General features: G+C 25.9%; 3 protein-coding genes across 5 annotated transcripts in view; 1 reads left to right on the forward strand and 2 right to left on the reverse strand.

Moving 5' to 3' along the window:
• LOC124425420 (interleukin enhancer-binding factor 2) overlaps window positions 1-1,341 on the reverse strand; it is a 1,935-nt gene extending 594 nt beyond the window's left edge. Inside the window, exons 1-4 of one of the 3 annotated variants that reach the window (XM_046965715.1) lie at window positions 1,203-1,341; window positions 553-859; window positions 154-460; window positions 1-71 (exon numbers count right to left, since the gene is read on the reverse strand). The exon at window positions 1-71 is cut by the window's left edge and continues 187 nt beyond it. In XM_046965715.1, coding sequence (XP_046821671.1) covers window positions 1-71; window positions 154-460; window positions 553-852 — 678 coding nt within the window. In that variant the 5' untranslated portion in view covers window positions 853-859; window positions 1,203-1,341. The remainder of the gene's footprint in view (window positions 72-153; window positions 461-552; window positions 860-1,202) is intronic. The other 2 variants (XM_046965716.1, XM_046965717.1) reach the window with 2 other exon arrangements.
• A 4-nt stretch (window positions 1,342-1,345) lies between these two features.
• Window positions 1,346-2,973, forward strand: LOC124425422 (bifunctional peptidase and (3S)-lysyl hydroxylase Jmjd7). The gene is made up of 4 exons (XM_046965721.1): window positions 1,346-1,593; window positions 1,782-2,264; window positions 2,355-2,604; window positions 2,701-2,973. The coding sequence occupies exons 1-4, from the start codon at window positions 1,533-1,535 to the stop codon at window positions 2,888-2,890; spliced, it is 984 nt and encodes a 327-aa protein (XP_046821677.1). The 5' UTR covers window positions 1,346-1,532; the 3' UTR covers window positions 2,891-2,973.
• Window positions 2,974-3,467: 494 nt separating this feature from the next.
• Window positions 3,468-8,382, reverse strand: LOC124425423 (sodium channel protein Nach-like). The gene is made up of 9 exons (XM_046965722.1): window positions 6,440-8,382; window positions 6,209-6,354; window positions 5,983-6,118; window positions 5,782-5,904; window positions 5,553-5,724; window positions 5,396-5,449; window positions 5,091-5,268; window positions 4,905-5,011; window positions 3,468-4,819 (listed from the first exon to the last, which is right to left on the reverse strand). The coding sequence occupies exons 1-9, from the start codon at window positions 6,866-6,868 to the stop codon at window positions 4,563-4,565; spliced, it is 1,602 nt and encodes a 533-aa protein (XP_046821678.1). The 5' UTR covers window positions 6,869-8,382; the 3' UTR covers window positions 3,468-4,562.
• Between the last annotated feature and the right edge of the window lie 3,815 nt (window positions 8,383-12,197).

A 12,197-nucleotide genomic window follows, 5' to 3' on the forward strand; every position in this document is an offset into this window, starting at 1 on the left:
CAGAACCTTGATACTAGAATGATGGGCATTCTCTTCGAACCAACGTGAATGTCGAATTGCTGCCAAGTGTCCTAAAAAAAAGTAGAAAAATAAATGAAAACGTATTTCTCGATCGTAGGTAATGGAAAAATTAATCTCTAATAATCTAATCACCTTGACAAATCTGTACATCCAAATGTTGATCTGATTCCAATTTACGCAAATTTTGATGCAACGTTGTTATTAATACCCGTACAGTGGCCTCGTTATTAGCAATATCAAAACCACGTTCTGTTTGTACAAGTCTAAAGACCTCTTTAGGATTTCCGGTCTTAAGATCATTATTGACTTTTGTTCCAAGCGCTTCCACTGCAGTTTTAGTTGGTAGTGTTTTAAGAATAACAACAATATCAGCAATATTATGACCTTTGATCATTGTTCCTTTTTTAAAACTACCAACTTGTCTAACTTCTTCTAATTGCTGCAAATACAAATCTGCTTTTATTTTTTGTTCGTCTAATAGAAAATAGATTGTTTTCATAATAATAATTAATATAATAAAATTTTATATACACAAGCTTCAAAAGTTCCAGGCGCAACGATCAAATTATCCAAAACACTTTGCAATTTTGTTACTAAATTCAAGATAGAAGTCTGTTCCTTCGGGGTTGGACACATATCAGCATTTTTTTTCAAAAGAGCAGATTGAAGGTCTGATTCGTCTGGAGCAGGTTTCACACGAGGGAATGCAGCTTCGCATAATGTATAATCAAATGGATGTCTTGGTAGAAATTGTTTCCGTGGAAATCCCATTCCACGGCCCATACCTCCTCTTCCACCTCTGAGCATTCCACCGCGTCCACCTCGTACCATTTTGTATCTGCACGATTAAAAAAATATATACTTTAAATTTCTATCTCATTGATTTTAATAATTATACAAATTATTGTCGGATCAATTTATACAATACAACGTTATATTGTACTATCTGTTTTTGGGTGTATTATTTTTATCAAATCTGACAAATTTTGCAATAACAAATATTCAATCTTTAAAATATAAAATCTTTTTAAACGTGATGAAACGTTTTATCTTTTAACATCGGGAAATCGGTAAAAGATATGCGATTAAATTCAATGAGACGCGTCAAAAACCTAACCTATAATGAGTGTAAAACAACGTATTAACCAAATTTTATCACGTAAATGAATTTTTGGATTTACCGTTTATATATTTAAATTAATATATAAAATAAATAAAATATATTATGCGAAATATGTCTACTTAATGTTAATTTTTTCACGATATAGACACTTGTATAAAGAAAAACACTAATGCCGGTTTTGTTAATATGAAACGTACTTTACGAACGCAGTAGGAGCAAGATTTAAAAAAATGGCGTTCTTGTGTTCGTAAACATATCAAAAGAATTACTGTATAATCAACGATGTCATTTAATTGTATTTAGTTAATTATAACAAATTAATTATTAAGTACCTTTCAGATTTTATATAAAAATATTATTCTTCTATTTTTTATAAATAAGTTGCATTATGATAGATGCAACAGATAAAATTGATAAAGCATGTCAAGTTCTTTCTCAAGAAGTTAAAGGTTTGTATAAAATTAACAAAAGGTGCGACACGAAAGGCAACTTACATATAAATTTTGTAAAAAAATTAAAATAACTATATGTATGTAATTATTATGTATAATATTTTTGAGATTAATAAGATTTAATATATATCATTGGTACATTTATACATGTCATATGCATTTATACATTTATTTTCATTTTATAGAGCTGTACCTAGGAAATGAAATTGCAGAAATAAATGGTACAATTAATCCTTTAATATTTTATCGTGATTATGTTTCCAAAAATTTACCAGTAGTAATACGAAATGGTGTTGAACACTGGCCAGCTGTAAGAAAATGGTCTATAAATTATCTTCGAGAGATTTTAGGCGATAAATTAATTTCAGTAGCTGTTACACCTAATGGATATGCTGATGCGATAACAAAATGTGTTTTGGAGGGTATAACAAAACAATATTTTGTTATGCCAGAAGAACGTTCTCTTAAAATGTCTACGTTTTTGAATACTCTTGAAAATCATGAATCAGAAAGTATATTTTATATCCAAAAACAGAATTCTAATTTCAAAGATTTCAATGAACTTTGGAATGACACAGAAACAGATATTTCATGGGCTACAAATGCTTTCGGTAAAAAGCCTGATGCCATTAATTTTTGGATGGGCGATCACAGAGCAGTAACATCCAGTAAACATTCTTTTCTTTCTTGGAAAATTAAAAATTTGTTAAAGTAACTATTGAAATCATTTGTAACATATACGTGTCCATAATTTATAGTGCATAAAGACCCATACGAAAACATATATTGTGTAGTGTCAGGTGAAAAAACTTTTATTTTACATCCACCCACGGATTTACCTTGGATCCCATATGAAAAATACCCACCTGCTGTTTATAAAGAAATAGAACCTGGAAAGTGGACTATTGAACCGGTTAATATAAAAAATAATGTAGAGTCAGAATATACAGAAATTTTTGACACGATACCATGGATAAATATTGATCCTCTTAATCCAGATTATAATAGGTATTTTTGTTTTTCTAATTAGTACCATCGCTATAAAATCCATTGTGATAATAAATATAGAAAATATGTTTAACTACAATAATTACTTACTTATAGATATCCAAAATATAAAAATGTACAAAGATTAGAAGTGACAGTAAAAAAAGGAGATATATTATATCTTCCTTCTCTCTGGTTTCATCATGTAAGACAATCTCATGCGTGCATAGCTATAAATTATTGGTATGACATGGAATTCGATATAAAATATGCATATTTTAAAGCACTCGAGGTATTAAGTCAATGAATATAAAACAAAGATTAAATGTGAAATATTAACATATATAAGATTAATACATAAATAAATAAAAATAATATACTCTCATGGAATATTTATTTAAAGTCAGATTATTCTGAAAATTTTTATATGATACCATAGATAAATATTAATCCTCTTAAACCAGGTTATGATTTAAAACTGTTCATCAATTCTGCTCTTATAATGGAATATAATAAATTAATATTTAAACAAGAGGACGTTTGTTTAAAAATTACGTAGTTCTTAATAAACTTTGAATTTAAATTTATTTTAATTCAATATTCAAATAGACATAAATTTTCAATTTGAAATCCTTGACTATATAAAATATTAACAAAAACGATAAAATAAATTTCAACAATTGTCGAAACAATTTTATTTTTCATTCCGACTAATAAACATCAAAATTCATTTTTTCCATACGGCTATACTTAAAATAATTTATACTTTGGATAATTTAATAATAATTTGAACAATACGTAACCACTTACTTGGGATATAAAATACTCGTATGTATATAATAATATTTTGATCCAATCGTATTAAAATAATAATAATCCCACAACATTATAAAATTGAAGATAAATATAAAATAATTTTAATTTAATATTCTTATAGACGTAAATGTTTAACTCAAAAATGTTAACACGCAAAATTAACAAAAACGATCTTTTGACTAACTTTGACGATTTGCGAGATCGTATTCTTTTGTTTTATTACGACGAGTAAACATCAAAGCGCGCGCTCTCTCTCTCTCTCTCTCGCTCTCTCTCGCTCTCTCTCTCTCTCTCGCTCTTTTCCCGAACGAATAAAATCAACTAATTTATACTATCGATTATTTTATTATTATTTTAACAATATATAATGTACGCGGAATACGTTGAAGTAATATTTAATCAATAGTACATTCGTTTGAACATTAAAAAGATGAAACGCATGATAAACTTAAAATTTTTCCAATTTTTTCAAATTGCATATTATCGCACTTATATACAGGATGATACAGGAGTAAATGTTCATGGGTGCGACTAAAAGTCCTACGGTTCGTTTTATTTACTCGAAATTTCGATTAGATTATCTCGTTAACGGGGATTTTAGAATAGAGTAACCATTAGTCCGTGGATCTCCAGATGCTGCAAACCTCCACGTGGTGAGACCTGGTTTGATATATCAGAATCTTAATTGTAATTATATAACGCAAATATTATCGAGCTAATAGCTGGCATATTCATATCAATACCTTTTCAAAATCTTTTCTTTCTAATTCTAACTAAACATTATATTTATCGTATTGCAATAATTTAATTTTAATTTAAAACAATTTATTTGATTACAAAGAAAAATTATTTCGCAAGCACAAACGCTATACTCTAAGATATTTAATACGTGCTATCAGCAATAATTCTAAGTCTGTTGTAAATTTGAAGACAATATTTTATTTCTATATTGAAGAACATAATGATCGTTAATTACATAATTGAAAAGGCAAATATTGAAAGATCAATGCATTTATGTTATTTCTAGGATCTAAAAATATGATCCCATTTAGATTAGATCATTAATTGAAGTATCCCCTTGAAGTGAAACATAATGCCTATGCACTATCGTCACGTTGATTTTGACGATCAATGTTAGACGTCAATTCAAACCTTCGTCAAATTTATCGATCCAATGATAAAGCTGTTAGATCGATATCCTTAGAAACTGCTCCGCTTATTTCTTTCCAATATAAAATCGCCATATTTGATTCTTTAGGCTCAATAATAATTGTTTTAACGTTAACATTATTCCCTGAATTAGTTGTCATTAATGATGATGGTTCTGATTTGATAAGACGTATAATAAAAAAGTAAAGCATTTCGATTAAACTTATTATACTAATGCCCAAAAATAAACTACAGATTCCTCCATAATTACCTAAAAAAATGATTAATAAATAATAATAATAATAATTTGATATTGAAAAAAATGAAATATTTTAAAAAACTATTACTATACTTACTCATGAGTTCATACCAATACAAGAACATATCTTGTTTTATTCTTATTGTACTAGAAGATCCAAAATAAATATGTACTAAGCTGTGATTACTTATACGAGTTTTTTTCCTATATAAAATATATATTTTAATTAATATGATTTTCGATTCAATTCAATATTTTATTCCTTCATTTTTCATATTTTTACCTATTCCAAAGTAGATATGGAATATTTAATGGAATATCGCTGATAGATACGGTATAGGTGATGTCCTCGCAAGATGGAAGACAATCGCATTTTATACAGCATGATCCATTTGGAAGTTTTCTTTCGTGAAATGATTCCATGAATTTTTCATATCTAGGTTCCAGATTTAACCATCTGTCTTTAATACAAGGATAAAATTTTAAATTGATTTAAAAAATTTTTAAATGTACATACATATAATTATAGATATATATGTATTTTTTTTTTTTTTTTTTTTTTTTTTTTTTTTATATATATATATAAACCTTTATACTTCTTCAAACATAGGAGATCTTTGAGATTACAATTTCTTATGTTAGCTAAGAAAGAGAACGTCATGAAATGAATTAATCTAAATTAAATCTAAATTATCTGATTATCTCAATCTAAATATTTCTTATTAATTAATAAATCTTTTCATACCCATATCCGAAGTAATAGGATAAAAGAAAGGAATGCATTTACAAAAGGATATAATATCTTGTGTACGACAATGGGATATACAATTCGTGTAGGAATAATATCCACCGAATATTTTTGCTTGTTCCGTGCTAAATAAACAATCCCTTTGATTGATATCATAATCTATAACGTCCTGTAATTAAAATGAATTTATTTTATTAGAAATCTTGAATTCATTACGATGACTTACTGGCAATGAATAAAAATTAATTGCGTTCAAATTCAAAAACATTTCTACTTTCGGTGGAACAAAGATCTCACGTACTCCACCATTAACTGTATTGGGATAATCAAAAGATGAATATATCAATATCTGTAAAGAAAAAAAAATAATATCTTTGATTTATATAAAATAGCGATAAGTTAGAGAAAAATTTGTTCATTAACATACCTTCAAACCTATTGTTGGAAGTAATTTATAAGTATAATCATATAATTGAGGATTTAATAAAAGAGATAATCCATATTCTGAACCAGTTTCCTTTGAACGTTCTACCGTTTGTGATGCAAATGTAAAAGAATCTGTGCTGTATAAGAATAAGATTTTTCTCTTTTTTTTTTTTTTTTTTTTGAGATATTCAATTGAATTTTACGAAAGGAATATACGGAATACTAACTCGCCGAAATCATTAAAGCGTCGTGCGGAATTAAACGTACAACAATAGCCGTCGCTCGTTTTTTTTAAAAAAAATATTTCATTACAATCTTGATCCTTACCGTTCCAAGAACACTGCCATACAAATGATCTACATTTTGGTAATAGCTAGGATAAAAATTAAAGTAGATAAAATATAAATTATATATATATATATATGTCCGTTCTAATTTGTGATATAAATTTTTAATACCCTTTTCATTATTCTCTCAACATTGTAACCATTGTATACACGTTCAAGTATACTGTGCAACAAATATACTCTTTTTAATTCGTCCTCGTGGATATCGAAATGATAAAAATTACCCAAGATAGTTATCATACTTGTTAATTCTTCGACGGTCAAATTAAAATTATACTTTATAGTTTTAAAATCCAAACTATGATAATATGTACAATGAAATAATTTATATACTATTATACGTGAAATTATATGACTATAATCTAATACGTACAGTTCTTTCGCAAAATCTATAGCATACAATAAACTAATTTTATTGATACTACAAATAGATATAGCCGGATAATTAATTTCTTGTATCGGATATTTATCGGTTTCAATGGTAATTGCTGTTGGGCTATCTCGATATTCCAAGGTCATGTCGTATATTATAAAAGACATGCTGATTATTATTATTATATAAACAATTAACCAGATGATTCTATGAAACGTAAATATTTTTTTTTCAATATTAGTAAGATAAATTTTTATGATTGATAATGGAAAAGAAAATGTATGGTAAGGGAAAAAAATAAAAAGAAAGAAAGAAAAAGAAAACAAAATTCACTCGAATTTACGTGCAATATAATTTCAATGATTTATACTTCTCTATTGGATGTTGATAAAAGCGTTTATAGTTCGTATAATTTGCATTAATGCTTTCGAGAAACGAATCGACAATTGTATCTTTAATAAAGGAGAGATTTCTTAAACTTTTCAATGTATGAAAATTTCCAATGAATTTCCATCTTCCTCTGATTGAATTTTTAATTTTAAACGTCTTCATGATTACTTGGAAATTAATATTTTCTCTTAATTGTACGGATAACCGAACTTCTTCCCTATTGAATTGCTTCGTTAAACTGAATTTGAATAATCTCTTGTCGGCTTTTTATAATACATACATGTATATATACTATAATTATTTTAAAACGAAAGGAGATATAAATATTAGGTAAATAATTTTATGTTTGCGTGTAAAAAGAGAACGATCACGCGAATAACTCTTTATAACGATACTCATTCGTGTTACCATAATCGTAAATTTTTTATTTTAATGATTCATATCACTTACAATGTCCCCATTTAAAATCGAGTTACAACAATCTCGATCGATCGGCTCGTTCAAGATAAGGACGCAAGAAGGAATCTATTTCGTTGAATCAAACTTTTTTTTTTTTTTTTTTTTTTTTTTTTTATATATATATATATATGCACGTTATTGTATGTATCGATAAATTCGCTTTTACAGATTTCAAATAAAGCTTTACATATAATTCGCCTTTTCGATTTTTAGGAGAAATCGTGTGTTGAAAAAGAAAAATAAAGAACACATACAAACGCACACGCGCACGCACACACGTTGACCGATTTTATTACATACAAAAATTAATGCATTTCGTATAGGCTTAAATTCATAATTGAGAATTAAAATTCGTCATTGAAATATTAAAAGTTCCGAAAGATTCTTAATACGTGTATATAATATAAAAATTGAGTAAACATTATTTACAACAAGACAAACGATATTATAATAACAATTTATACAATTTTATATACCATGCAATATGACTGGTCAACGATGTGTTAATTGGTCTAAAAATTATAGCTAGCATTATACAGTTTCAGTTTTTTCTATCTCTTTTTTTCCTTTTCTTTTTTCTTTTTCTTTTCTTTTTTTTTTTTTTTTTAGACTTAATAGACATTGCGCATACTCCGTAAAATATAAAATAATATACAAATACATACGTTCAATTAAATTTAATTCGAAGTTTACAGATATTAACCCGACATAGAATTTTTTTTTATTTCGAATTAATTATTATCATTCGAAAATATATTGACGGAACGATATCAATGAAAAGGAAGAAAATCATGAGAGAGTTTGACGATTAATAAAAACAAAAAAAAAAACAAAAAAAAAACAAAAAGAGAAGAGAAAAATGAAATTTATACGTAATCGATTTTAATGACATTCTCTCTCTATATATATATTTTGTTCTTTTTCGGATTTTCTTTTTCTTTCTTTCCTTTTCTTTTCTTTTTTTTATTTTTACAATTTTCTCTCGTTCATTGAAGCAACACACGCGATTGTGCGACGAGACGCGTAAATATTTGGTTAAACCAGCACGATTAGATGAAACTGACGAACTTATTTAGAGTCTTAAAAGATTCGTATAAAAAGAAAGGCACGATATTTTCTTCTAAGGATCATCGACGGTGTATCTATAGTGTACGTGTGTATACATTAAATACATACATACATACATACATACATACGTAATTACGAGTAAAACGTAATCGTAGTTATATCAGTGCCATTGGACGAGAATGCATAGATATATTTATTTGCCTGTTCAATGAAATCACAAAACGAATCACAGAGATATGTACAATACAATATCTGTCACACACATATATATATATATATGTATATATTTATTTGTTTGTTTTTAAGTCTAATCGTGCTGCCAGAATTTTTCAGTGTCTTTATGCTTCTCACTTTGAGATTATTTAGCGAATGCGAGAGAGAGAGAGAGAGAGAGAGAGAGAGGGGGAGAGAGAGTGAAAGAGAGATCGATAGATCGTTCATTGTCCATTTTATATCATTTTGGATGAAAAGGCGATGATATCGTTAATTGTTGTAATAATATATTAATCGTTCGAAATCAACGATAAATTATTTAACCCTTTGCACTCTTCTATAGCTAATTGTAAGTTGTTTAGAAATTTCGTCCTTTTTATCATTCGTAGAATACACATGTGTATATATATATATATATATATATATATATATATATATATATATATATGTCATTGATATTAATAATACATTATAATTTTTACCATTTAGAACACATACGTTTACATTGGAAATTTTTTAATATCTCGCTTTGTACATACGATCCGTTTATTACGAAAGTTATCATTAAGTCATATATTTTTCGTTTTGAGATATTTCGTTCATTTTGAATTTGAATTATTTCAAAATTATTTTTTTATAAAGAAACGAAACGAAAAAAAAAATACATATATATATATATATATATATATATATATATATTTATTTATTTGTTTATTTGCTCTTGAGAGAAAAATAATTATATTATATAATTAAAAAATAATAATATTAATAATAGCGTATGACATAAAATATGTCTTTTTAAATATCTCAAATAACATAGAAATGACTTTCATATATAATATCGGTTCATATACAAGAGATCGTTATTATATATTATTTTTATATATCTATTAATTATGATAAATTATATTTGTTTTGATTTTTCGAATGAGAGAAGAATTATTGTAAGAAAATAAATGAGTACAAAGGGTCGTTTTTCTCGAGGTAAAGTTTTTAAATATTTAAAACACGACGAATACGAATATCGTCCAATGAATTATTTCGACGTTTTGATCGTATCGATCAAATGGATTTGATTTGAAAATTGCGCATATGCGTGCCGAAGATCTTCGTGTACAAGTTTAAATATTCGATTCTTTGTTCATTTTTTTCTTTCTTTCTTTCTTTTTCGTTTATTACTTTTTCTTTCTTTTTTTCTTTTTTTTTGTCGATAATCTCACGTTACACACGCTACGTATTATAATACGTTTACATACGTTATCTTTTATATTATTTCCTTTTCTTCTCATACTTTCGTATTATTATTATTATTATTATTATTATTATTATTATTATTATTATTATTATTATTAGTATTGATTATTATTAATATTATTATTATTGTTATTATTATTATTATTATTATTATTTCTTTTTCAACAATCAGAAGATTTGTCTATTTTGTGAAATTCAATGAAAATTACATATCAAACATTCATTAGAGAGACACCTCTGAATGTAAGTAGAAAAATGTTTATATCCCCACAATTATTATTACCGAATAAGTTAACAATTTCGTTGTATAGAGCAACGAACCATATGAATTCTTACGGTTAGAGTTTTCTTTTCATTTTCGTTTTTTTTTTCCTTTTTCTTTTCTTATATATTTTTTTTTCTTTTCTTTCGTAAGTTAATGATATATATATATATATATATATACGTATAAGAAGAAATGTCAGTATAAGAGATATTATTGCGTGTTACATCCACGTTATATCATCAAAAATTTTAATAAAGTGCTTTTGCCAAAGTAGCACGATTATGTATAATGAGAAGGATCGGTTTATGAGATTGAGATATAAACTGTTTAAGTATATCAAGTAATTCAATATTTTAAATATAACAAATATTTATATTATTCTAATAAAAAAATGTGAATATTAATTTTTTTTTCCTTTTTCTTTTTTCCTTTTTTTTTTTTTTCTTTTTTATCTCATAAGCCGAACCATTAACAGAGCCCTCACTTTTAACATTTTTATTATAATTTTTAACATGTCGAAATTTTCTAAGACGCATATAATTTCAATATAATCGAATAGTAAATAGTAAATAACTTATGTTTTCCAACATACTTAACGGATATATTAATGCTATTCATTCAGTGCTTATGCTTATATTCCACAATTGAGCATATAATAATAATAAAATTATGTATCATATGACTAGTCCTATTCGAATTATATATATATATATATATATATATATGATATTGAAACATTTTGCCTAGTTGATTGTATTATTAAAGAAATTATTAGCTACTTATATAGTTATATTTACAAATTACCACATTGCCATATTTATATTATCACTCCAATGAAAGAAGTTTCTTGATAAATATTATCGTTCTAAATAAAAATAAGAACGAAACTTTCACATATGTAAAAAATGTGATTAAAATTCTTGCTAAAACTTTTACTTAAATTCTTCATAGAAATAAAATTGAACTAAGGAGCATCATGAATGACGATGCATGATCTTCATTCTGCTTTTATGTTGCAATATCAATAAACGTATATAACATGTGTGTGTATATATATATATATATATATATATGTATGCATATATACATATACATATATGGCATGGCACTTAATTTCTTAAATATATAGATACATTGATATTATATACAAATGAACATTTACAAATTTTTTAAATATTGATACAAAGAAATAGTATCTCAAGTTAAGAGTTTTACGTGCTAATGTGCTAAAATTTTACATATTAGATATTATTTATCTCCTTGGAATATTACATTTCATGCTTTATTAAAGCACCAAAACCAATATTATGTGTTCATACAACAATTATAAATTAATTGGAGAATGTAACTCATATATTAGTGGAGCATGTAATGTATAATTTCTTAATGATACTTCTAAATTTGTACGTGATATTAATGAAATGTTATTAATAATCGTGTTTATAATAAAATTCAAATTTATAATGAAAAATACCAGTATTATAATAATATATTTCAAACAGAAGATATTAAATATATTAAATAATATCACTGTGTGATACTTATAATTGGAACAGTATGAGATGTTGAATAAAGAAAAAAAAAAAAAAAAAAAAAAAAAGAAAAAAGAAACGAGAGAGAAAAAAGAAAAAACCCAAACCATATTATTAAAATATAAGCGACAAAATTGAGTATCAATTTGTGTGTCAGAATACAATACATATTTTCTACAATTATTCCAAGCTTTACTTCATCTTAAAACACTTATAAGCTATACACAATATATTTTTCTATATAACTAGGCAATTTAGATGCAGGTATCAAAGTTCCTCTAAATAGTTGCAATTGTACTAACGCAGATTGGCCTA

This window comes from Vespa crabro, chromosome 7, assembly GCF_910589235.1.
Source record: "Vespa crabro chromosome 7, iyVesCrab1.2, whole genome shotgun sequence".
NCBI lineage: Eukaryota > Metazoa > Arthropoda > Insecta > Hymenoptera > Vespidae > Vespa > Vespa crabro.